Raw genomic sequence first — 25,202 nt, 5'->3', positions numbered from 1 at the left:
ATAAATATAGAATTTGAAAAATAACTGTAAGAGTGAGATGTTTTTCTATATTGTCATTTGTGCTGAGAAACATGTAATCATTTATGCTTAGAAATATATATTCATTTGTATGCTGATAAAAACCATATCCTTATAAGGTCTGATAAGATTCGGTGTGCACATGTGTATCATGAGATGAGAGGAAGCAGTCTCGATGTTATAATTCCGTTATAGGTTTTGAAACCAGACTTTTCTGTTTTTTAAAGTGCAGGAGTTCACACTTTTAAATGACCTATTGCAAGTTCCTGTTTTTATAGTTTAGCAAGATGCTTACTTCTGCTTTTCTGCATACAGTTTAACTTAATTGAAAGGTCGTATGTCTATGTATAGTATGGCTGGAAACACACACATGCACCTACACACACCCACAAACAGAATATAGACACTGATGTTGTTCAGATATGCCTGTTTAAGAATGTCACGTGTATTTGTAATTGCATATTCATGAATGATTGCTTGCTGACAATAAAAAGGGCTCTAGCGAAGGAATCAGTTTTAGTTGGTTGAGTTCAGGTGAAGGAATCTTTTCCTCAACTTTGGCTGACTTCCCTCATGAGCCACAAAGACAAAGAGCTCTGTCTTTCCTTGTTTTGTTGTGCAGTTAGTGGTCTCGTGTTCCAGCAGAGTTTGTGCCTAGATAAACCCAACAATAACAAACCTAAAAAGAAACACTAGGTACTAGATACATGTTCTGATGAGTTTTGGCAAACAACCATTTGACTGTCATGTCTGGCTCACCTGCTCTTGTTCCATCTCTGTTCTGTCCTCATTCTCCTCTCCATCTCTCTTTGTGCTGACAATCAAGCCAAACACCACATCATCAAATATACAATTGAAACCAGATATTTACATACTCTTCAGTTAAAAACACAAATACTTTTTTCAGTGAAAAACCTCAAATCAGGCTAAATGTGTATTTTTTTTAGATTGACAAATATAAAAAAAAATGGTTAAATTTAAGAGTAAAGAGAGATATTGTTTATATTTCTTAATTTCAAATGGCGCCATATTGTATTCAAAATTGAGTCGTACTCATGGAGGTCCATAATTCTTTTCCTGGTGTTTTGGTTGACATCGCTTGATTTTCCCATGTCAAAGAAACAGGCTCTGTGTTTTGCCTTATATGCATCCACAGGTTTGCCACCAATTTACTCACATGGACTCTACTAACCTACCAGAAGCTTCTTTAGCTCAGAATGGAATCGTCTGGAGTTTTCTTATTAATTAAACATACAATAAGCTTACTGTATATATACTCCTAAATTTGATGAAAGTGATAAAAACAGCTCTGTCTCTCTTTATTCTGGCATTTAACTAATTCAAAAGATATTTCAATATTTATTTATCTAAAGCAAAACAAGTTTACTCTAAATTGATGTTGTACAGTAACAGTAAAAAAAAATAAAGTGTATGTAAATATCTGGTTTCAACTGTGAATATACTGCTGTGTTTTGAAAATTTTCTTGTTTTGCATAGAAATATACTGAACAACATACAAAGCATAATATATAAAATAACGTTTACCTGAATTTTTTTCTTTGAAAGACGCCCCTTATGTCCATTGTTATGTTCATCAGTACATAACTGAAACCGATTTAGAGTGCTTTGTTAAGCCGCGGAGGGTAACAACTGAAAATATGAAATAAACACAAGTGTAACCTAAGACTCTCTAAAAAGAAACAGCATTGTTGTTGTTCGGCTTTTCATTTCGCCATTTGTTGATTCACTCGAAGAGCAAGTATCGTAATATGGGCCAGGTGATCAGTTTGATATCAATCTTTTGTGATTCACCGTCATATTTACATTATTTGTACAGTCCGAATGATTTGCTTTAGTACCTGGTCAAACTTAAGCTCTCCTCTGGCTGCGCTTCTACAGCAAACTCGCAGGCAGCAGCTTCTCTCCCCTCGCTCACTTGTTTAAGTGCGGTGCTCAGTCGCCTAGTGTCTGAGCTCGGATCATAGCAAAATTAGGGGAATTTACGCACAGTCGTAAATTCCCACAGTCTGCTTTGAATATTGTGTGTAGTTTTTGTTTTATACAGTTGTCAGTCAGGCATCTAACTATGGAAAAAAAATGACATCCCAAAAGACACCTTCTGAAAAAACAACACGGGCTTAAGCCCATAAAGCCACCTCCCCGCTCCGCCAATGCGCTGCAGTTCGTACCCCATGAAACATTTCCTGCTGCACTGTCAGCCATTTCTGATGGACGCACGATCCAGATATGAATGTGTACAATCATTCTAGCAATGAAAAGAAATTTCCTGCACTTTGGACTGCATCTACTATGACAAGGTTTAAGCAGGGGGCACTACAGTGAACGTAGAAAGCATACTTGGCCACCTCCTTTATCCTATATATATATATATATATATATATATATATATATATATATATGGTGGTACACCACCTGTAGACCTGTAAACTGCTTCTAAACTTCTAAACAGCAGAAATAAACACGTTTAAAGTCTGATATAAAAAGCTGTTTTTATCCCGTCAGGTAATGTGAGTCTCTGAACTTGACCTCAAACACATCCAGGTATTGTTACCTGTAAGTATTTTTCCTGCAGTTACCTGTGAAATAATCTGGCATGCTGTATGGTGACTGTATGGTACTTAACTCTTACCTTCAGGTGTTACGGCTCACATTAATAATGAGATGAACACAAGCATTCATTCCTCGTTTCCTAGGGGCTTGTTTTGCTGATGACTGTTGCATCTGTCCGTGTCTAACCTCTAGTTAGATCAAACATCACAGTTCACAGTCATTCCGGCTCTGCCCTTGGGACGTCTCAGCTCCTCTTTTATACCCCCTCCCCACACACAGCTCTCTGCATCTTTTAGTTACAACAGGTTTCTGTCCCACGGAGTGTGGCTGGGCAGAGAGCAACTCCCACTGTCTTTTCGCAGGAAGCTCCCGGCGCTGGCCCTGAGTTTCATCCTTCTGAGCAAAACAGTTAGCAGATAACATAGTGAAACATCATTACACCTAGCTAAGCAGTTCTTTACAAGGTCACGCTGACACATACTTGCTTCATCTTAAGCAGGCAAAGGTTATACAAAAATCATACAGTGAGATTCTAAACACAAAAATCTAAATGTGAGGATTAACTATAATTTTCCCATTACATCGCTTTTATTATTGTTTATCATACAAAAATCACTAAAAGAGTTTGGTTTTAATTCAACACCAAGTAACACCAACAACAATGAATACTCAGAGAGGTTCATTATGTGCATCATTCCAGTGTTAGAGGTACAATTTTACACTTAGTGGTCATCCTTACTCTCACTATCGTCTCTTCTTCATCTGAGTCTGAAATTTGTATGCAAAATATTAGTAATTATAATCAGGAAAAAATCAGATTACATATGAAAATATGAAAGAGCTTTAGTTGTTCACCTGCTAAATGAGAGCTTGAACTCTTTAGTTAATCCTCTTCTGTCCACGTCCTGACCTTGTCTCGTGTCTGCCCCTCCTCTGTGAGAGACAGAAAAGAAAAACATCTCTCTGTCTAGCTTTGATTATTATTATTATCCTACTGCTAGTTCAGGACATTTTGTTCAGACTGCCTGACCCTGAGTCTGCTCTAACCATTATCATGTGTATGTGTAAGCATGCTGCAAAAAACCTTCTGCACTCTATGTCATCCTGCAATATATCAATACAGACAGTAACACTGAATCAAGCTCTTAACTCTCAAAATACAGAGCGCCGACTCAGTTATGAGCACATTTGCATTGTGTATATAACAAAACAGCTTTATTTAATAATTTAAATAAAAATCAAATAATTTTCACACCCCAACAGCCACCATACATCAAACACTTCTGATTTTTTTTAAGCAGAGTGATAGATCTGTATTTTTCTTTTATCTATACAGTTTATTGTTATCATTTACTGTCCCCACATCAGTGATGCCAGTGGGGAAAACAAAACATATATTGCTGTGGCTCTAGAATCTTCTTGTGATGAGCAGCAGGACCCCAAACGACACGACTCGGGGCCTTGACCGCTGTCTGGGCTGTCAGCTGTGCCTGAACTGGTCCCTGCTTCCCGCTGGTTCTCTGAAGATTTCTGATCAGCACCCAGTCTCAGTCTGGAAGTTCAACCCTTTGGATCATTGCTCCGAGCAATATTCCGGCGACTGCACCTGTATCTCCTGCCACGGGTCCAGTGGCGGTACAGCTCTGGTGGGCTGCTACGTAACAGCTTCAATGGGCAGTGGCAAAACACGGCAGATGGTTCGTGACGTGGACGACGTGCAGGCCGTGCTGGATGTTGTATATTTTTACAAAATCTGTGCACAAGTTTTCAAAATACACCATTTATATTTGCATTTCAAATTATAAAATAATTTACTGAACATGTCTGTGGTTTTTACTGTAAAAAAAATACTAGTAGGTTTTATGTTTTTTTATATGATTTCAGATCAGTTGTGTTCGTACAACAACAACTAAATTCAGACACGTGAGGTTGAGCTTCAAACAATGATACAAAGCAAGGCAGGAAAAAACAACCTTTCTGATCTTTTAAATTGGTACACTCCTGTAAGATCACTGAGGTCTGTGGATGCTCTCAGCTGTCCCGAGGTCCAGATTAAACACAGAGGAGACCAGGCCTTTGCTGTGACTGCTCTTAAATTGTGGAACAAACTGTCACACGAAGACCTCTCCAACATTGGACACTTTCAAAACCCGTCTAAAACATCCACTTATATTCCTTGGCTTTTAAATCAGGATGAGTTTGTACTACTTTTATCTTACTTCTTACTCAAATCTTCTAATTTTATGATTCTTTCATGTCTTCTTATGTTTTATCTCTTTTGATGATCTTAAATGTACATCACCTTGGTCAACAGTTGCTGTTTTCAATGTGCTATATAAATAAATTTGACTTGACTGGACTTGAGAGTGAGAGTTAATCATGCCAGCTAACATTAAATTTCTGATTCAAACTTTTTAATTTAAACTTTTTAACCTATTCGCTGGAACGTTGAAGACAATATAATTACACAGCAAAGCAATACACGAGTAGGCAAAGTTCTTCATGTTTCTCGTGCACGGGAGAGAACCGGACAAACGCCGTTCCTTCGCTTGACCCCAGTTGCTCTCGTCCGCTCCCCCGTAACACTGCTCTTTTATTGAGGTTACATGAATATACATAGGTTCATTAACATATGACGTCTACATACAAACAAAGAGTACCTTGCCTGTGCGTTGTGTAAGTATGTGTGTGTGTGTGTGTGTGGGGGGGGGGGGGGGGGGGGGGGGGGGGTCAGAGTGTGACCCCATCAGTTCATCTAAACAAAAGGCACTTAGACTGAAACAGATATAGCCATGTTTATCCTACCATAAAACAATAAGACAAGGTACGACCTCTCCCATGCTCCCAGAGTGCTCTCTAATGCACACAAAGTTTGCAGACTATCAAGGATCAAACCTCTACCAATCTAAAACTAATTATAAAACTCTAAGCATATATAAGTAGATATTTCTAAGCATAAATGACAATCAACAATACAAAACCTAACAAATGGAGTTTCAACTGTGCAAAATGTTTATTCTGTAAACTGAATGGAGGAAAACCCAGCCAACAACAGATGGCAGACCTGCCAGAGGAAAGAGTGGTTCCAGATCTACAACCTTTCAGAAACATTTGCAGGGCTCGCAAAATCGCTAGCCCGACGTCCCGGGGCTAGCGATTTTTCCAGTCGGGCTACCAAAATCTAACTCAGCCCTGCCCGTCGGGCTATCATAGGAAAATATATGTCAGTGCTTTTGCATTCTTTCGCCAATGTAGCTGAGTAATTATGTCATTGGCATCGATGAGCCACTGTCAATATGTGACATATTGAAATCGCGTTTGAATTTGCGCTTGCTTTTTGCTTTCACTTTCATTTTGCGATCGCGCGAACGGTGTATAGAGAGCGGCAGCACTGATTGGTGAGTGACGATTAATTGCGCACCAATTCCTCTGACATCGTCTTATCACTCATTAGCTTACTATTCAAACGCGACAAGTGAAATCTCTCGCAGCAAGCTTAAACATGTCAGAGGTTGAGTGCGCAAAGAATCGCTGATCATTATGTAAGTACGTGTGTAAAAGCAGCAGGATTTAGGCTGGTATTTTAGTTCTGCAGAGCCAAATAAGACAGGTCAGGGTGAAGAAGGGGCAGCCAAAGAAAAGCCGATCACAAAACGGAAAAGATATGACAAATCGAGCCCGTTCTCACTCCCGAGGCGTAACATGGCGACGTTTTGTCACGTCCCGCGGCGTTCCTGAGGAACGCGGCGGGTTATGGCTGAAATCCAGTGCAATGACGCTCCCGCGGTAATCAACGTTCCAGCCCTGTATTCCAGCCCTAAACCTAACCTTATCCCTAGCCCTAACCATAACCTTTTTCCTCACCTTAAACAGGACTTAAATGATGTTAAATAGCGTGTTTCTAAGCTATTTGAAGGAAAAGAGCGAACATGTGTAGATTGAGTCCATACGGTTCTCACATTTCCTCATTTTTCCGAGGTCGTCATTTAGGAACGTGGTGGGTAGCCGAAAACGTAATATGTTGACGATTTGTCACCTAGCCTAAAATGTTACGCTTTGGGAGTGAGAACGTGTTGGACAAATCAGACTATGAGGCAAAAAGAAAGCGCAGCTTTTTTGGTTTCATGGACAAAAGAATTTCTGTGGCTGGAATATGACGAGCTAAATAACATGATGTTCTGCCAGGTGTGTTGTGAGTTTCATTTGATTTCTGAGTCGACAAGCGCCTTTGTTACTGGGACCAGTAATTTTAAGAAAGACCCCATCAGAACCCATGAGAAATACAAGAAATGCATTATTGCCCAGTCTGCAGTATCTTTCCCAGAACAAACACCAATTGCAAAAAAAACATACTACAAATAAACCAAGCACAACAAGAACTCCTGAAAAAGCTGTTTAGAACAGCGTGCTATATTGCAAAGAGTGAACTACCTTTGGCAGAATGTAGCAGTCTTTGCAAACTTCAAAAAGCAAATGGCCTCGATCTTGGTTCCACTTACTTCTTACCCCTGACTTCAGTGAAAATTTCAGATTCAGGATCTGACACAGACTGATTCATGTCCTACACAGTTCTTACAAGTTCATAGAAATTTCTGTTCAATTAGAACCAAGTATTTGAGTTGATGGTTTTAATTTTTATACAGTTGTTGTGATTTGCATTTTAACAATTGTTTTGATTAATTTTTGTTTCCGTTACAATATTATACTTTAATGTATAATATTGTAACGGAAACAAAATGTAAAAAAAAATTCTTTTTTTATTTGGGCTACTTAAATTTATTTTGGGCTACCAAAAACTGAAGAATGCCTGCCCGAAGGGCTACCAGAGATTTTGAAATTTTGCGAGCCTTGATTTGTCTAGATTATTTTGGCCCACTTGATATGAAAAGTACGGAGCCCTGCAGGGGACATGGGAGAAAAAAAAAAAAAAAAAACTTACTTTGGCGAGATTTCGCAAAACAAACTCGGGATCTCGCAAAACTTTTGCGAGATCTCGCAAAAGTTGAATTCCAACAATGGCAGCAGCTACTTAGTTGTAATATTACTCTTTCTGGGTCACAAAATACACTTAAGATATTTTGAAGCGTGAATGTAGTTGTGCAAACGTCAGATATCTGCTCGGTTTACAAGACATCACATACTTGCAAAAGTGCTCCGATGTTTTCGGAGATGTATGAAACTTTGGCGAGTTAGTTTTGCGAGATCTTGCAAAAGTTTTGCGAGATCCCGAGTTAATTTTGCGAGATCCTACACAGGTCATGAACAAAATGTTTTTTTTTTCCATTGTGGGCTAAAGCAGTTAATTAAAAGTAGCCTAACATGAATGTAAATGATGTAATGTGATTATTTTAATAAACCATGTAACTTGGATAGCTTTGATGAACTCGGTGGAGCCTGATCTCAAGGGTTTTAACTCTGACACTGAAACTAGAAGAGGATCTTTCTTTCTCTGCAGATTCACAGTGATGGGAGTGATTTCAGCCCTGAGTGATCACGCTGATGTTTGCGCAGAGCAGATAATGTAGTGAATGTTTGGGCACATTGGTAACAGTGAAACAGTTTATTAGTAATGTGGGATCGTTTGTGTTTGGAGTATGAACTGAGATTCCTGAAGCTCTTGTCACACTGGTCACAGCTGTAGTTTCCTTCCATGTGTGTACGTTCATGATTGTTACGACTATTTGAATGTGAGAAGCTTTTGTCACAGTGTCTGCACTTGTACGGTTTCTCTCCTGTGTGGACTCGTTTGTGTTTTTTAAGCACACCTGCAGTGATGAAGGATGACCCACACTGATCACAGATGTGCTTTTTAACCCCACTGTGAATGAGTTCATGTTGTTTTAAGTCCTTTAATCTGGTGAAGCTTCTCCCACATTCTTTGCATTTTTTCGTTTTATCTCCAGTGTGTCTATGTTGATGTTCTTTTAGCCAGTCTTTTCGAATGTAATTTTTTTCATAAAGGTCACAACAAAACTCTTTCCCACAGTGATGACAGGGTTGAGAACTGGATCCATCTGGGTCGCTCTGCTTCTAAACAAAGACACAAAGACAGTGTAAGTCAGTCCTTCAACATTTTTATCCTGAACGTCGCCTGAAATGAAGAGCATCTCTGCAGACGTCCAATTACTGTTTCAGTTAACATGCTCAATAGGCTGCAATAACTACAACACTACCACCATAATACTACAGCAATACTTATTTCATGTTACAGTAACATCTGAGTTACACTGAAGTACTACCACGCTAATATTTTCAGGGTAATTTAAAGGCTACCAACACAGTGCTAAACTACTAATGTAACACTGCAATAATACTAATTTAAATTTTTTTAAAAAATTAGTGTGCATGTGCCAACCAGCGCATGTTACAGTTGCTGCAAGGCCAGCAATGTTGTGGGGATGGAGCTGGACTCCCTTAGGGTAGTGTCGGAGAGGTGAATGTTATCCAGGATAAAGACAATGTTGGATTCCCATGATGCATTGCGTTTTTCCCTTCCAGTCACCTTTCTCACTCACTATATATTAATAGACCTCTCTGCACTGAATCATATGTGTTATTAATCTCTGATTAATCTAATTGAAATTGAATTGATAATTCCTCCCACCCACTCCATGACATGCTTGCTAGCCACCGGAGCACGTTCAATGAGAGACTGAGATTACCAAAAAGCACCACTGAATGGCACAGAAAGTCATTCCTGCTTGTGGCAATAGTGTGTGTGTGTGTGTATATTGTGCTATTTCTTTCTTCTTGTGTTGTCTGTTTTTGCTACTGTTTGTACTGGAGCACTGTAACCAACATAATTTCCCGTAGAAACAATAAATTCTGATTCTGACAATACTGCATTAATGACAGTGTAACTGTGCATTTAAAGCACTCAGCTGACTGGGACAACAAATGAATGTTTGGTTTTGTACTTATTTTCATTTGTGTTTTATTTTATTCCATGTACTCCTGGCAGAGGAATCAGGCTCTGTAAACAAGATGCCATTTATGCGGAAATAAAAACAATGTCATGATATACCAGGAAACTGCCTGAACATTAAATAACACCATCATATCAATTTTCAGCACTTTTAGTTTTTCATGATTGTGTAAACAAAAATAATAACTGAAATGAAAATCTGAATAATCACTCAGAGCTACTTTTCCATGCAGTAGAATTGCTAACATGCTAACACAGTTTAATGAGCAGAGTTGTTCCAAACAGTCAGACTAAAATAACAAGAGACAAATAAAAATACATACCTCACAGTAACTGCACTTGTAGAGTCTCTTTCTGGTGTGGATCTGTTGGTGTTGTTTCAGGTAACGTGGAGCTTTAAAAGTCTTCTCACACAGGTCACATTTATAAGGTCTCTCCTCAGTGTGGGTCAACATGTGTTGTTGTAACTGTGCGTCTCCTGTAAACTGTTTGCCACACTGATCACAGCAGTACACATCATGTCTGGTGTGAATGCGTAGGTGTAAATTTCTGCTCTCAATCCGGCTGAACGTTTTTCCACAGATGTCACAGCTGTATGCCTTAATTCCAGAGTGGGTAACTAGATGCTTCTGTAAGTGGCCACTTTGAGTAAAAGCTCTGCCACACTGATCACAGCTGTACGCTTTAACTCCACTGTGGATGAGTTGGTGTTGTTTTAGGTAACCCTTCCTGGAAAAAGTCTTTCCACACAAGTCACAGCTAAACGGTTTCTCTCCAGTGTGGATGACCTGATGACGTTTTAGTTTAGACTTCTCAGTAAAATCCTTCCCACACTCGTCACAGGTGTGTTTTTTCTCTCCCTTTCTTCTCTGAGGTTTGTCGGCCTCCTGAGAGCGCTGACTTCTCGCTCCATGTTGGTCCTGCAGTGACAGAGATACAAACAGAGGCAGTGAGTGAAATGCAGTCGTGGAACAAACTCAACCTTCAAACTTCCTCCATTAACACTAGTTTTAAACCTGAAGGTGGAGTGTGGCACCAAACACCTTAAAGGTCTCTTATCCCCACCTCCTGGTAGTAGAAACACATTACATCCAACCTGGTGTTAAAAATAATTCATGACTGTTTAAACACTCTAAAATCATATTTCCTTGTATTCCTTACTTTCACTCCCCACATTACAAAAAAAATATGTATTTTTTACATTTACATAACAGATTTTTTCACTTTTGGTTTCAAACATCAAACCGATTTGAGCCTGAATAGTAACACATGAAAGACAATCCTGAATGTGTACTAATCACCAGGGTATGAAACATAAAAAGAGATGAAAGAGGCAAAACTGAGTCATAGTCAGGAGTTAAAGTGAGACGTTGTTCTTCTTTCTTTTTTGCACAGCACGTGAACAAACAGGTAATTTCAAATGCAGCGTTTGTATCAACAAACATCAGCAAACACACAAACTGTTTGTGTGCAGTTTGTCTCACAGTGTGTTGCTGGCTAAAGGTCCAGCTGCTGCACATCACAGGGAGAGAAAAGAAAGAGAGCTAACTTCACTCAGAGATGGAGAAAGATAAGACACACAGGACAGGAGAGGAAGAAGAGAGGTTAGATTTAAAGGGAAGGACTGCTCAGTGGGATTTGATCAACTGGAGATTAAAGCTTACATGTAAGTCCTCATGTGTTGAAATCAGATATTGGGTCTGTACATGTGACATTATGTTTTTTCAGATAGTGAAAGATGCTGCAAAACAATCTGAGGCAGATTAACTGTGTTATTTAAAGACTGCATGAAGATCCTCTGCAGGTTAGTGCAGGATAAACAGGTTAGTTTGCTGAACTGTGATGGATTTAAAGTAAAGAACAGTGTGTGACTGGTGCACAGTGACTGTGGTGCTCATGTCAGAGTTAGATAAGATAAGATGACCTTTATTAGTCCCACAGGTGGGAAATTTGTTTCGTTACAGCAAAAGTGCAAAGTTATGTAGCTGAAATTAGAAAACACTGGAATGCAATAAAATGAAATAAAATACAATAGAATAAAATAGAATAATAGAATAGAATAAAATAGAATACAAATGCTATATACAACTGAATAAGAAAATACAAAAGTACAACTTCATCAGAAAAAGAATTGCACATATAGCAGTCTTATTGCACATGTGTGGGTTTGATCAGCTGCAAAAGTCTTTCTTGTGGAGTCTGACAGCAGTGGGAAGGAAAGACCTGCGAAATCTCTCTGTCCCACATCGTAGGTGCCGCAGCCACTGAAGGAGCTGCTCAGTGCTGTCAGAGTCTCCTGCATGGGGTGGGAGATGTTGTCCAACAGGGATGACAGCTTAGCCACCATTCTCCTGTCACTCACCACCACTACTGGGTCCAGAGGACATCCTAGAACAGAGCTCTGCCCTTTCCTGTAGAGGGCATCTGAATTATGAGACCTGTCCAGTTTATTGTTCAGATGAACACCAAGGTACCTGTAGATGTCCACAGTCTCAATGTCCATACCTTGAATGTTGAGTGGTTGCAGTGGGGGATGTTTGTGCCTGCGGAAGTCTACCACCAGCTCCTTGGTTTTACTAGTGTTGATCTGGAGGTAGTTCAGCTGGCACCAGTCAACAAAACCTTTGGTCAGTTCTCTGTACTCCTTGTCGTCCCCATCAGTGATGAGACCAACTATTGCAGAGTCGTCAATAGAGCATCTGTACTTCTACTTAAGTATAGAGTAAATGTACTTTTGCCTCCTCTGATAATTTCTATAATATTATTTATATCAGTGATGGCCAAATGAAGCTTTCCGAAACACTGAAGCTTGTATTGAAAAAGGTTCATTACTCAAAGCTTTTCAACACAGTCCTCTTTGGTGACATCTGCTGACCAAAAATATGAAGAGCAGCTTGAATCTACAAATTATAATAAAGAGCTTCATTATAATTGCCCACTCTACAGAGCTCAGCTTCTGTTTCATATCGGGCTGCTTTTGTGGTGCTTTGAACGTGTATTTTTTGGGGTGATGAAAAAACTGTTAGGTTTAATGTATGTGTTACAGGTTGCCATTTAAAAAGCTACACAATGCCATTTAAAAAGCTAGAATGCTTCTGTTTGCTATCTAGGTAACCTACACATATGACTACGTGCATGACATTGATAAGGGGAACAAGCAGCCTTGAGAAGAACAGATTCTACCAACAACAATCTGGGAGAGCTGCACTCCCATCATATAACCACACACAATGTATAATCACACTTGCACAGCACAATCACTTTGTAACCAGTTATAGTAGTTTCTCATAGGTAATACAGCAACAAGCTTTATGAATATTCATGTGTGTAACCAATAAAAACAACCTGCAGGGGGAAAGCAAGTTGAAGTGGGTTGGAGACAACTGCTTCCCCCTCGCGAGTGAAAACTTGAGCTCTGTGTGACCTCGTTCCTGAGTGAGTTTCTGTTTATCCAGCAGTATCAGGGGTAAAACTGACAAAAACTGTTATGTCCATTTGATTATTAATAATTTTGATGAATAAACCTTCCTTATTTTAACATGTGCTGTGGTCTCTAAAAAACAACATAATATACAACACAGTCATATAACAGGTTGGGAGTATGAGAGTTTTAGACGTGACTGATTATTTGGTGAAACTGTGATATTTTCCTCACCTTCTGTGTTGAGCTCATTGTTTCCTCTGTAGTGACTCAGCTGAGTCCAGATGGCTGAAAATGTTCCTCTGCTGCTCCGTCAGACTCTTCTCCTCCTGCTGATCAGCTGGGACACAAAACAGATCTTTGTTAGGCTCCACACTGCACTGAAGAGTCAAAGTGTCTCATATGTTCATCTGACAACACAAAGTACAAATTTCACTCTGATTGCTTGTAGAAATCTTGTGAGACGTGTTGTGCTGCAAAGTGAGGAAACTCTCTCACTCACTTATACTTCAGGAGGAACTTTGTGACATTGGCTCTAATATTCTAAGCAGCCCTTTACTATGACAGGGCCAGAAAGTCCTATTTGAAGGTTTGGGAGAAGGACCATGTTAAAGGTGGATTGGGGTTTATACACTTTGTTATGATACAGGTAAGGCTGTAAGAGCCTGAGAAGGTGTCCTGAATGAACCTCTAAAACCAGTTTTCAGCTAACGACTCTGCTTCAGTCTGGAAAACAGCAACTACAAGTTTAAAGACTCCATCAACAATTCACACCCAGCCAACAGCCTGAACAGCTCCTCCTGCAGCTAAGGCAGTCAGTTAACCGTGAGACACACACCCAGGATTGATCAACCCATGGTGGGCCTGCCTCAACAGGGGGCGTCAAAAGGGTAAAACATAACATTAGAAATGTTGCTGGTTGACTGATACGGCTGTCTCAGGACCTTCTGGGGGCTGTGCAGTTAACCTCATGGTAGTGAAACCAAAAGAACGAATGAAAGAAAAGAAAAGAAAAATGCTCCGCTCTTCTCCTCTGTGCTCTTCTTCTGGGAGGTACAGCCTGATCTGGAGGCGCCCCCCAAGAAATCAAGATTTTCTCCATTTAAAGCAATACATTATCAGGGATTATAACATCGAGTCCCTTTACTGAATCAATTCAGTCTCAGGTGACTGCAGGTTTCCCCAATCTTATAAACAGTACATTTACATAATGACTGAAAACTAGCACCACTGTGTTGGGTTTGCCTGGCACAGACAGCTCCTGGCAAAATGTGACCCTGTGAAGGGTTTAAGTATAAGTGCCTAAACAAAAGGCACTTATACTTAAACAGACACAGAGTAGGTGTCCTCCCATTGTATAAATCAGTAACAGAAGGTACGACCTCTCTCATGACCTTAGGATGTGTGTGTATGCCAGAGTGCTCTGGGAGGCACACAGAGTCTTTGCAGATGGATCAGACATCCTATCAATATGCAATCGATTATAAAAGTCTAAGCATATACAGTATGGTAAATGGACTGATTCTTATATAGTGCTTTTCTACTCTCACAGAGTACTCAAAGCGCTCTATACAACATGCCTCATTCACCCATTCTCACAAGCACTTTTTCACATGCAGACTGGAGGAGCCAGGAATTGAACCACCAACCTTCCGATCAGTAGGTGACCAGCTCTACCTCCTGAGCTACAGCCACCCCATATATGAGCACATATTTCTAAGCATAAATGACAATCAACAATATAAACCTAACACACTGAAGGAACAATGGGCTGGGAGGTCAGTTATTGAGCATTAATATGCAAATCCTCATGAACATTGATCAACAACCACTGATCACAGCTCATTGATCAAATGCTGTGATTGTAGCGACTCCCCAACTCTCTGTGAATGGTACTCATGGCCATTGATCAGCAGTCTTTGATTAATGAGCTTTGATCAGTGGTTTCAGTGTTTTCCTTCCTGCTTTGACTGCAGCTGTGTTTGACACAGGAAGACATTTTTACATTCTTCACGATTATACTTTATTCTTTTTGGTGGAAGTGCAGCTTTAAACCTTCACATGATTCAAGTCAACCCAACAAATCAATCTGAACGATCACAGGTGGGAAAAACTTCTGTAGATAAAATGAAATCAAACCCAACATTCAAACCACAACATGATTAAAAACATGATTCTACCAAATCACCAAGAGCTGCACATTAACCACCACAATATATTTTTATTCTCTGTGCTTTCAAATATGAACACTGTTTACTTTCATCTCTGTTTCATTAGTTTTTGTTAACATCTTCCTGTGCATCACTTTACAGCAGCCACACTCATTAAAATGACACTTTGTAGGAGTTCACTTCCTCTCATGTGTTCATCCACAGCAGCTGGACAATGGACTACTTGCACAATCACGTCCGCGTTCTATGTAGTCCTGCCCCAGTGCTTCCGGTGCGGTTAAACCATGGCAACGTTCTACACTCGCTGCCTACAAGAGCTCCCAAAATTGAACATCACTGATGTTCATCGTATTTTTTGCAGAGCGACAACTACCCCCGCCAGCAAATTAGATAAAGGATTTAAGGTATATGCGGCATCATATATACACAACTACGAAGGTAAGAAAACGTAAATTAACCAACAAAGAAACGCTAGCTAACGTCACATGCAAACACTACGTTACTCCGCTATGTCCTTCATTTGATGTCAATTCTCTACATTACATGTTTTCTTAAACAGTGTTTTATGTTGTCCGAAACTATAGTTGAGGTTTTCTTAACTAATGTCACTTTTGTTGTTAGACACTGTTATAATAGCGTTAGGTAGTTGGCTAACTAAGGAGGTAGTTAACTGCCTAATGCTACTCTTGCTAAGTGTAAAGTATATATGTTTAAGATGTGCTGACATGAGTAATACAGAAATAATGCTAATGGTACTTGTATCTTTATTCAATGTCCAATAAAGACAGGTTGTCAGGGGAGGTCGGTGTGAGAGCCCTGTGCTACAGGTCAATGAGGAAGAGTGAGGCACCACACAGACTAAGTGTAGGCAGGAAGTTGTGTAAAGTTGTTAATCCCCGTTCAGTGGGGTTCAGTTCATTTAAGCATTAGTTAAGTTCATTCCTAAAGGACCATCAACTTGAATGTTTTTCTTGTCTCCCTGCTTTATCACTCCTAATTTGACTAGTCAGATAGTTTAATCAACGTGTGTTTGGGTGATCAGAAACATTTGACAACAACTTAATACTGCAAATATACACAATCTAAGTTATTACAGTTATCAAGGATGATTAAGTTGTTTTAATAGGGAGAGAAGGAAACACTAAGCATTCAGGAGGGTACGTAACCATAAAACTCAACTATGTTCCTGTTCAGCTCTTCCATGAAGATGGTGTCACATTTTTAATTTTCGTTCTTTCTTCTTAGATTAAGCTTCTGGGTTCCTTGCCGGTGATACTGACACATAGCCAGTGCTCCTGTGTGGCAGGCGCTGTTATGTGCAATCACACAGTGGCATTGCTCTTCCAAACAGCACACTACTCACAACTCAGAGTGCCGGTTGTCCTCCCTGTGCATAGCTGCACGGAATCTGAACAGCAATGGCACAAGCCACGGACAGTGGTAATTTAAATTAGGTTAAAGTTTTTGAATTAGTCCATGTTTACATATGAACAGCAACACCATCCATAGTAGATGTGTCTTCTGTTAGCCAGGACCCATCAACTCCATGATCTTCACTAAGCTGGTACCAAATAGGATGGCCCAGACTGGAGTACGGTAATTAGATTTGTAAAATTTGGTTTCATGTGTTACAAATGTATGTTGCTATTTGTTCATACATACATGTGTCAGAATAGGCATTAATTTACATACAACATTACACTTTCTGAAGACGGCTAACTCAGTCATGTACATATACATCCCAGTCTCTAACTCATAGGTGTCAAACTCTGGCCCGTGGGCCAAATTTGGCCCGCAGCCTAATTACATTTGGCCCGCGAAGCCATACCAAATTACTATTAGAGCTGGCCTACTGGTATTATACAGCTAATATATATATTGTTTAGTATTAAGCTTTGCTTGTTCCATATTCAGTTTTTCAGCAAAATGTGTTTGAGTCCATAAGAAAAGATTAATTCTTATATCTGGAGGAATAAATATATTTCAATAAATATTAACGTTAGCCCGCAACTTTGTTCCAGTTTTGAATTTTGGCCCACTGTGTATTTGAGTTTGACACCCCTGCTCTAACTTATGCACCACTGTTTTACACCTTTTAGTTTTTAGTTTAGTTGTTGTTCAGTATAATAACCTTCTTCCTTACATTATTGTCATTGATGTTTTCTTTAGGAGTGGCTTCTACAGAGGCATGGTGGGTCTGTTACCAGATCCCTGCTTGTTCAGAATAACGGACGCATATGCAAAATTGAATATTGAGGACAGGCCACTTGTGACCACGATGAACATGAGACCTGACAAGCCCCTTGTGGAAAGTGCCTTTGGACTGGTGCAGGAGGGCAGTGTTCGGTCATATCAGCAGCCGGTTTTGACAACCCGGTACATCACACTACACCGTGATGCACCACCAACACCGCACTTGCCTCTGAAGGGGTATGACATCTTGCCATCAGATTGTGTGTTTGTGTGCTCAGAAGAAGAGCTTCTGCATCTGAAAAGCTTGTCTGTAACTCTGGAAATGGCTCACAAAATAGAGAAAGCTACACGTGAGCAAAGCTCTTCGTCTGAGTGGCATCAGCTCCGCAGGCCCAGAGTGACTGCCACTAGGTTTCGGGAGGTGTGTCACGTCAGAGGCCAGAGCTCGGCAGAGTCACTAGCAGAGCGTATATTGAAGGGAACAAGGCAGACAGCAGACATGAGGAGAGGAACTGAGATGGAGCCTGCAATAGCAGCAGAGTATAGTAGGCTAATGAATGTTAACTACACACCCTGTGGTCTGGTCATTCACCCCATTGCCCCCTGGCTTGCTGCATCTCCTGATGGTGTTGTTTTGGCTTCGTCGAATTCAAATGTCCCAGTGTACAAAACTTTATTGACTGCAAATATGTGCAGATGGAACGTGGTACCCCTAAACTAAAAAAGAGCCACGCATATTACTGGCAAGTGCAAGGACAACTGCTCATCAGTGGGATGCAGTGGTGTGACTTTGTTGTGTGGGCTCAAGAGGACTACCTAGTGCAAAGAATATACATGGATACAGATGTGCACAAGGCAATCAGAGAAAAGGCAGACTATTTATTTATTTTACATATATATGCCAAGATACCTGTGTTTGGAAAAATGAACAGTGAAAACATAGCAAAAAGGAAAACAGATCCTTCAGGCTGGCTGGAACAAAATAACTGATGTTTTATTTGCAATATATTTCATGAATTCTTTTGTTGTTACTTGTTGTTACATGTTACCTTTATGTGAAATCAATAAACTGTTATTTAAGCAATGGCATTGTTAGGTTTTGTATTGTTGATTGTCATTTATGCTTAGAAATATCTACTTATATATGCTTAGAGTTTTATAATTAGTTTTAGATTGGTAGAGGTTTGATCCTGGGAGCATAGGAGAGGTCGTACCTTCTCTTATTGTTTTATGGTAGGATAAACGTAGCTATATCTGTTTTAGGCTAAGTGCCTTTTGTTTAGATGAACTGCTGGACTTCCAGACCAGCACATTTAGGGAAGTCATTTATGGGGTCACACTCTGACCACACACACACACACAAAGGCAAGGTACTCTTTGTGTGTATGTATACGTCGTATGTTAATGAACCTATGCATATTCATGTAACCTCAATAAAAGAGCAGTGTTATGGGGGAGCGGACGAGAGCAACTGGGGTCAAGCGAAGGAACGGCGTTTGTCCGGTTCTCTCCCGTGCACGAGAAACATGAAGAACTTTGCCTACTCGTGTATTGCTTTGCTGTGTAATTATATTGTCTTCAACGTTCCAGCGAATAGGTTCAAGCTACAAACCTATCAGGCATCAATTTCATTTTTTAAAAACACACATTAAAACATTGAATTTGTGCAGAACTTATTTACATGGTAAGTATTTAAAACTCCATGCCTAGCATACTGATATACATTTAGACAATAACACAACTGAATGTAGAAAATGAGAAATGGCATTTTTGATGTTACAAAAGCTAAATGTCACTTATGATTTTAAAACGATTTAGTGATTTACTTTATAATTTTGATAAACAATTTTGTTGAATCTGAATAGTAATATAGTAGTATAATTAAACAGTATTATTAACATTCAACATTTGAAATGAATTTGAATTATCAATAACTGAAACTCAACTATCAGCACTCAAGTACCAGTTCTGTAATCAAGTATTGTCAGCTGAGAAGGAAGAAATGCAACTGTAGTGGCCTCAGCTGGAGGTCATTTTCCATAAGTTACTTGTACTGGCACTGGTGTCTTGGGAAAAAATCCATCTTGTCTCACTTAACCCATTTTTTAACTACTGCTGTATTCTGGTAATTTGACAGCATACATGCTACTGCAAACAGTTGGTTGATGTTGTAAACATGTGATATGGTAATGATGCTATCAAAAAGTTTGTTCTGTTTGATCCTCCTAATGACTCGCTCCACATGTGCCCGGAGTCTGGCTATGGCCTGCGTCTCCGTAACCTGGTATGCTGGCATCTGCTTCTGCTTAGATAGAAATGGTGGGCAGTACACTTTGCATTTACAACAATCGGTGATTAGGAAACCCTTATCTACCATCACTGCCATGTTTTCAGTCAACTTCTCAGCAATGCCTGATTGTTTGAATAGCTCCTTGTCACTAAACGAACCAGCATAAAGATTAGAGATGAATGTCACTGGACCATGTGGAGCTATGCCAACCAGGGCTTTCATCGTACAGTGGGATTTGTACGAAGAGTACATTTCACTTTGGAGAAGTGGTGAGGATGGTGTCTGACACCTCAGCTCTGTACAGTCAAGGATCATGTGGGTGTCTGAATTAAAAAGAATGTGAGAATCACTAGATTTATCAGATAGGTTTGTATTATCCTATACTGTTGATTTACTGTGAATGAGTTACACTGTCTCATGACATTTCATACTGCTGAGTTAAGAAGAGAATACTGTGTGCAGAGAGCACAAAGCACATTCCACAGGAGCTTCACCCCTTGTTGGAAGCAGATAAACAGGGGAGCCGAGGTCATAACTTAGGCTCACTGAGAGAGAGAAAGAATGTGAATGTTTAGGCTTTTACGACTAGGTGGGGGCTTGAGTAACCCTCCACCAGTTGGAGATTTGCTGTGACCCTCTGCATGCATGTCTCCCCATCCGGATGGTTTGTGATCAAAGGTGTTGAATTGTATGTAATAAAGTAATTGTTGATTGAGCATTTATACACCGAGTATTGTCCTTCATTCAGCCCAAAGATCGAAAGAATTGGGAGAAATTAACACCACCACAATATATTTTTATTCTCTGTGCTTTCAAATATGAACACTGTTTACTTTCATCTCTGTTTCATTAGTTTTTGTTAACATCTTCCTGTGCATCACTTTACAGCAGCCACACTCATTAAAATGAGACTTTGTAGGAGTTCACTTCCTCTCATGTGTTCATCCACAGCAGCTGGACAATAAAGTTTATTGTGACTCTGATACTGCAGCAGATCGCTCTCATCCATTTCCTGTTATCACTTCAAATAGAAATGAGGCTGTAGAGGTTTGGTGCATGCAGAAAAACAGCTGCAGGGACAATGAAAAGACTTTTCTGCTCCAACTTTCTGCCAGCATGCTGAGCTAATGATTAGTTGGTGTTTTTCTCCAAACACTCTCTCACTCTTCTCTCAACGTGTTCACAATAAACTGTGAACAGACACCGAGGAGAGCAGCAGAAGACCTCATTCAGGAGCTAAACTCAACATGAACTGAACTCACAGTAAAGTTAGCTCGGTGCTTACCTTTAGATGAGCCCACAAACCGAGAGAAACTCCGTGATGAAGCTGGAACTCTTTCCAAACACAGGAAACAGATCAGGGAGCAGAGACCCACGTGGTTCTCGCTGATCTCAGCTACGATCCAGGAGACAAGGGTGAGCAGATCGATGCAGATATCGATCCAAACGTTGGTACTACTTTATTCGCTTTGAATGAAAATCCAGCTCCGTTTGCGCAAACACCTCTCTTGAAGCGTCCACACTTTGCTCCGCCCCTTCTTCTTCTTTTACTTCTAGGTTTTCTTGGCAGTTGTCAAACAACAAAATGGTGCATTACCGCCACCACCTGCTCAAATCCTCACAGACAATTTACTCTCTTTTAAAAACCAGAATAAGGCCTGATAACTTTCACTTCTTGAGTCCTTTTGCAGTAAGGAATGTTTTAACACTCTGGGCTCTATCATTCTATAATGCTTTCATTCTAAACTCAACACGTGAAAATTTCTAGTAGCGGCATTTGATGGCTTACCACACTCCAATGGACCAAAATAATGAAACAATTTTGATATAGGTTTGATCTTAAGGATCTAATTGTTTGTGTTTGTGCATGACATTGCGGCACATGTTTTTGCAAGATAGACTGGAATAAAGAATGATGCATCAAATATTACATAGGCTGCAGTGAATTTCTGTTGGTGCAGGGTATTGAGCTTTGAGGATCCCAGTCAAACCTAGCTTTGAAGCACATGCTAAAAGCACTTCTACTTGTGTATTTTTCAAAAAAGGAGACCATACCCAAAATATTAACTCTCAAAAAACAACAATCACAGGACATTTTACAGAGTTCAAATGTGCAGCTGCAGTGCAAATGACAACAAACACTTTTTGTAAGCCTAACAGCTTCCAGATCATTTATTCTGGCAATACAGCAAGAAGGTCATCACTGCTTCAAGCACTGCCTATATGATCTGGTCAGAGAGCAAGGACAGCAAGCAGTCCTCTGCCCTTGAAGAAAAGACATCTGCCCAGGATGAAGAAACTTCCTCTCTGGAAGATGAGGGAAGAATCTGCATCTGAATTATAATGAGGAAAAACTTTTAAAACAACAGATTACACAAGGAAATATGAAAGAGCTTTAGTTGTTCACCTGCTAAATGAGAGCTTGAACTCTTTAGTTAATCCTCTTCTGTCCACGTCCTGACCTTGTCTCGTGTCTGCTCTACCCATTATCATGTGTATGTGTAAGCATGCTGCAAAAACCCCTCTGCACTCTACGTCATCCTGCAATATATCAATACAGACAGTAACGCTGAATGAGGCTCGTAACTCTGAAAATACGGAGCGCCGACTCAGTTATGAGCACATTCACATTGTGTATATAACAAAACAGCTTTATTTAATACTTTAAATAAGAATCAAATAACTCCCCCCCCCCCCCCCCCCCCCCCACTCTGACAACCGCCATACATCAAACACTTCTGATCTAAATTTTACAGCAGTTTGATAGATCTAGATTCTATCTAGTCAGTGCTTTTTGATCTTTTTTGTGAGGTAATCAGTTTGTTTAAAACAGTTTAGAACATCCTGGAGGGATTTAAAAACGTCTTTACTTTCCCCACATCAGTGATGTTATTGGGGAAAACAAAACAATCAGTCACAAATAGCTCTGAAAGAACAAGTTCATTCTCTAGCTCCTCAAAGCATGTTTCAGGTCTTGTAAAATCTCTTAATAAAGTGTAATGACCCCAAAATCCTATTTAGGGTGTCAGATAATGTGTCAGGACAAATTAGATATGTCAAAGGAGCTACTGTTTAACAAACAGTTGTTGATATATTTACTGTGGTATTTAGGATCTAATGCACAGTCCACAAAGCAGTCTACCTGCGTGCACAAGTCATTGTTAGTCAAATGGCTGTGAAATTTGCATATTATTTTTAATCACATCAGAACTAGAGAAAAGTTTGAAACCAAGCAATTCATATACACCTTTCCTGTGTTTTTGATAATTGGAGAGTCATGTAAATTAAAATAATTTGTGACACAATTAAAAAGTCCCACCAATGACCACCTTATCGAAAACACACTGAACTTTTCAGGCAAAACTGCCTGACAGTTTGATCAGGTGTTGTCTGCGTTCCATCGCTGATCCCTCATCAGTGACACAGAGCCTCAACCTGCACGTCACTAAGTTTGTGCTTGGCACACTCTTGTTGGAGGAGGGCGCTTTTTCACCCCTCACTCTCTCGTTCCAATGTAGCTGTGGGTTGAAAGCACGTCGTACACCCTTGTTGTCTTCCTCAGTGTCTTAACGCAGGGATCTTTCTTAACCTTTTTGGTTATTGCTGTGGCTCTGGAATCTTCTTGTGATGAGCAGCAGGACCCCAAATGACACGACTCGGGCCCTTGACCGCTGTCTGGGCTGTCAGCTGTGCCTGGACTGGTCCCTGCTTCCCGCTGGTTCTCTGAAGATTTCTGATCAGCACCCAGTTTCAGTCTGGAGCTTCCACCCTTGGGATGATTTCTCCCAGCAATACTCTGGCTACTGCACCTGTATCTCCTTACTTGAAGGAAAAACTTCTAACCGTTTTGAAAACATATCAACCATCATCAATCAGCATTTTACTTTCTGTTCAGTGAACTTGTAGGTTATCAACAACTTATCTAATAGCACCTGTAGGGGTTTAATACCTGTACATTAATTGTTAGTCACACACATCATGGAAAAATAATTGAAAATTGTAGAAAACTGTAGAAAAATCACCAGATAGTTTTAGAGTAAACCTGAAATCCCTCCTTTTGATACATTGTCCTTCCCATGTGGCAATTTACCATAATTTCTCACGGTTAGCGCTGGCCAACTGTGGGGAAGAAGGACCCAAATGCTGGACTCTTTGATGAAGACAGTGCGTTTTATATACAGTGGAGTAAATACCAAGAACACAAATCCCTGTGAGCTCCCTAGACTCCCGTGTCATGTCTTCACCCAAACGTTCGTGCTCTCTGCTCTCGTCTTCCCGCACTCCCTGTGTGTGCTTTCCTCTTTCGTCCACGCTCCTCCTACAGGGAAACACTAACTCCCACGGGCATACATGACCAGCATGACACTACACTTAAACACACACTAACTTGGAGTGTAACTCAACGATCCAGCGTCGAGGAGCTCTAAGCTACACTCCTATGTAACTCCCCTGACAAGTCAGATCAGCTGCAAGTGTGTAAGGTCCTTAGTTGTGGCCAAAACAAAAACAAAAACAAAAAAACCCTGGTGTATTGGCTCCATTTTTTGATAAATAATTGTATATATTTACACAATGTGTGCATATGTTTTCAATATACACAATTTATATTTGCATTTCAAATTATAAAATAATTTACTTAACATGTCTGTGGTTTTTACAGTAAAAAAAATACTACCAGGGTAGTCTTTTGTATGATTTCAGAAATCTTGTGTTAATACAGTATGTCAATGAAAAAACAAATAAATTCAGACAAATTCAACAATGATACAAAGCAAGGCATGAAAAAACAACCTTTCTGATCTTCTAAATTGGTACACTCCTGTAAGATCACTGAGGTCTGTGGATGCTCTCAGCTGTCCCGAGGTCCAGATTAAACACAGAGGAGACCAGGCCTTTGCTGTGACCGCTCTTAAATTGTGGAACAAACTGTCACACGAAGACCTCTCCAACATTGGACACTTTCGAAACCCGTCTAAAACATCCACTTATATTCCTTGGCTTTTAAATCAGGATGAGTTTGTACTACTTTTATCTTACTTCTTACTCAAATCTTCTAATTTTATGATTCTTTCATGTCTTCTTATGTTTTATCTCTTTTGATGATCTTAAATGTACATCACCTTGGTCAACAGTTGCTGTTTTCAATGTGCTATATAAATAAATTTGACTTGACTGGACTTGACTATATAGTCAAGAGTGTTGAAATGCTATGGAGGAACTGCAGTATTTGCAGGAGTTAATCATGCCAGCTAACATTAAATTTCTGATTCAAACTTTTTCATTTAAACTGAGAGAAAAATAGAGAACAAAGGCAAATGAGATTCTCGAGAAGACTGGCCAAAGAGCATGTTTCTCAGATATTGTTTTAGAAGGAAAGTTTTGGATAACAAATGGAGTTTCAACTGTGCAAAATGTTTATTCTGTAAACTGAATGGAGGAAAACCCAGCCAACAACAGATGGCCTGCCAGAGGAAAGAGTGGTTCCAGATCTACAACCTTTCAGAAACGTTGGTCTAGATTATTTTTGGCCCACTTGATGTGAAAAGAGGATGCAGTATTGTAAAACAGTATGTAGTAGCATTCACTTGCATGACAAGCAGAGCCGTGCACCTG

The 25,202-nt window shown here is 39.9% G+C and overlaps 2 protein-coding genes across 2 annotated transcripts; one reads left to right on the top strand and one right to left on the bottom strand.

Annotated features, from left to right (window-relative positions):
- Positions 1 to 5,075: 5,075 nt before the first annotated feature.
- On the bottom strand, positions 5,076 to 21,106 carry LOC148101578 (uncharacterized). Its single transcript, XM_087846477.1, has 4 exons — positions 20,875 to 21,106; positions 13,170 to 13,275; positions 9,838 to 10,434; positions 5,076 to 8,619 (listed from the first exon to the last, which is right to left on the bottom strand). Exons 2-4 carry the CDS (start codon positions 13,185 to 13,187, stop codon positions 8,047 to 8,049), a joined length of 1,188 nt encoding a protein of 395 aa, XP_087702603.1. The 5' UTR covers positions 13,188 to 13,275; positions 20,875 to 21,106; the 3' UTR covers positions 5,076 to 8,046.
- On the top strand, positions 15,515 to 18,020 carry LOC148101579 (uncharacterized). The gene is made up of 4 exons (XM_087845529.1): positions 15,515 to 15,544; positions 16,352 to 16,546; positions 16,635 to 16,702; positions 17,276 to 18,020. The coding sequence occupies exons 1-4, from the start codon at positions 15,515 to 15,517 to the stop codon at positions 18,018 to 18,020; spliced, it is 1,038 nt and encodes a 345-aa protein (XP_087701655.1).
- Positions 21,107 to 25,202: the final 4,096 nt, after the last annotated feature.

Source organism: Neolamprologus brichardi, chromosome 9 (assembly GCF_056152115.1).
Source record: "Neolamprologus brichardi isolate AB-2024 chromosome 9, ASM5615211v1, whole genome shotgun sequence".
Lineage (NCBI taxonomy): Eukaryota > Metazoa > Chordata > Actinopteri > Cichliformes > Cichlidae > Neolamprologus > Neolamprologus brichardi.
This window is presented reverse-complemented; position numbering and strand designations above follow the sequence as displayed.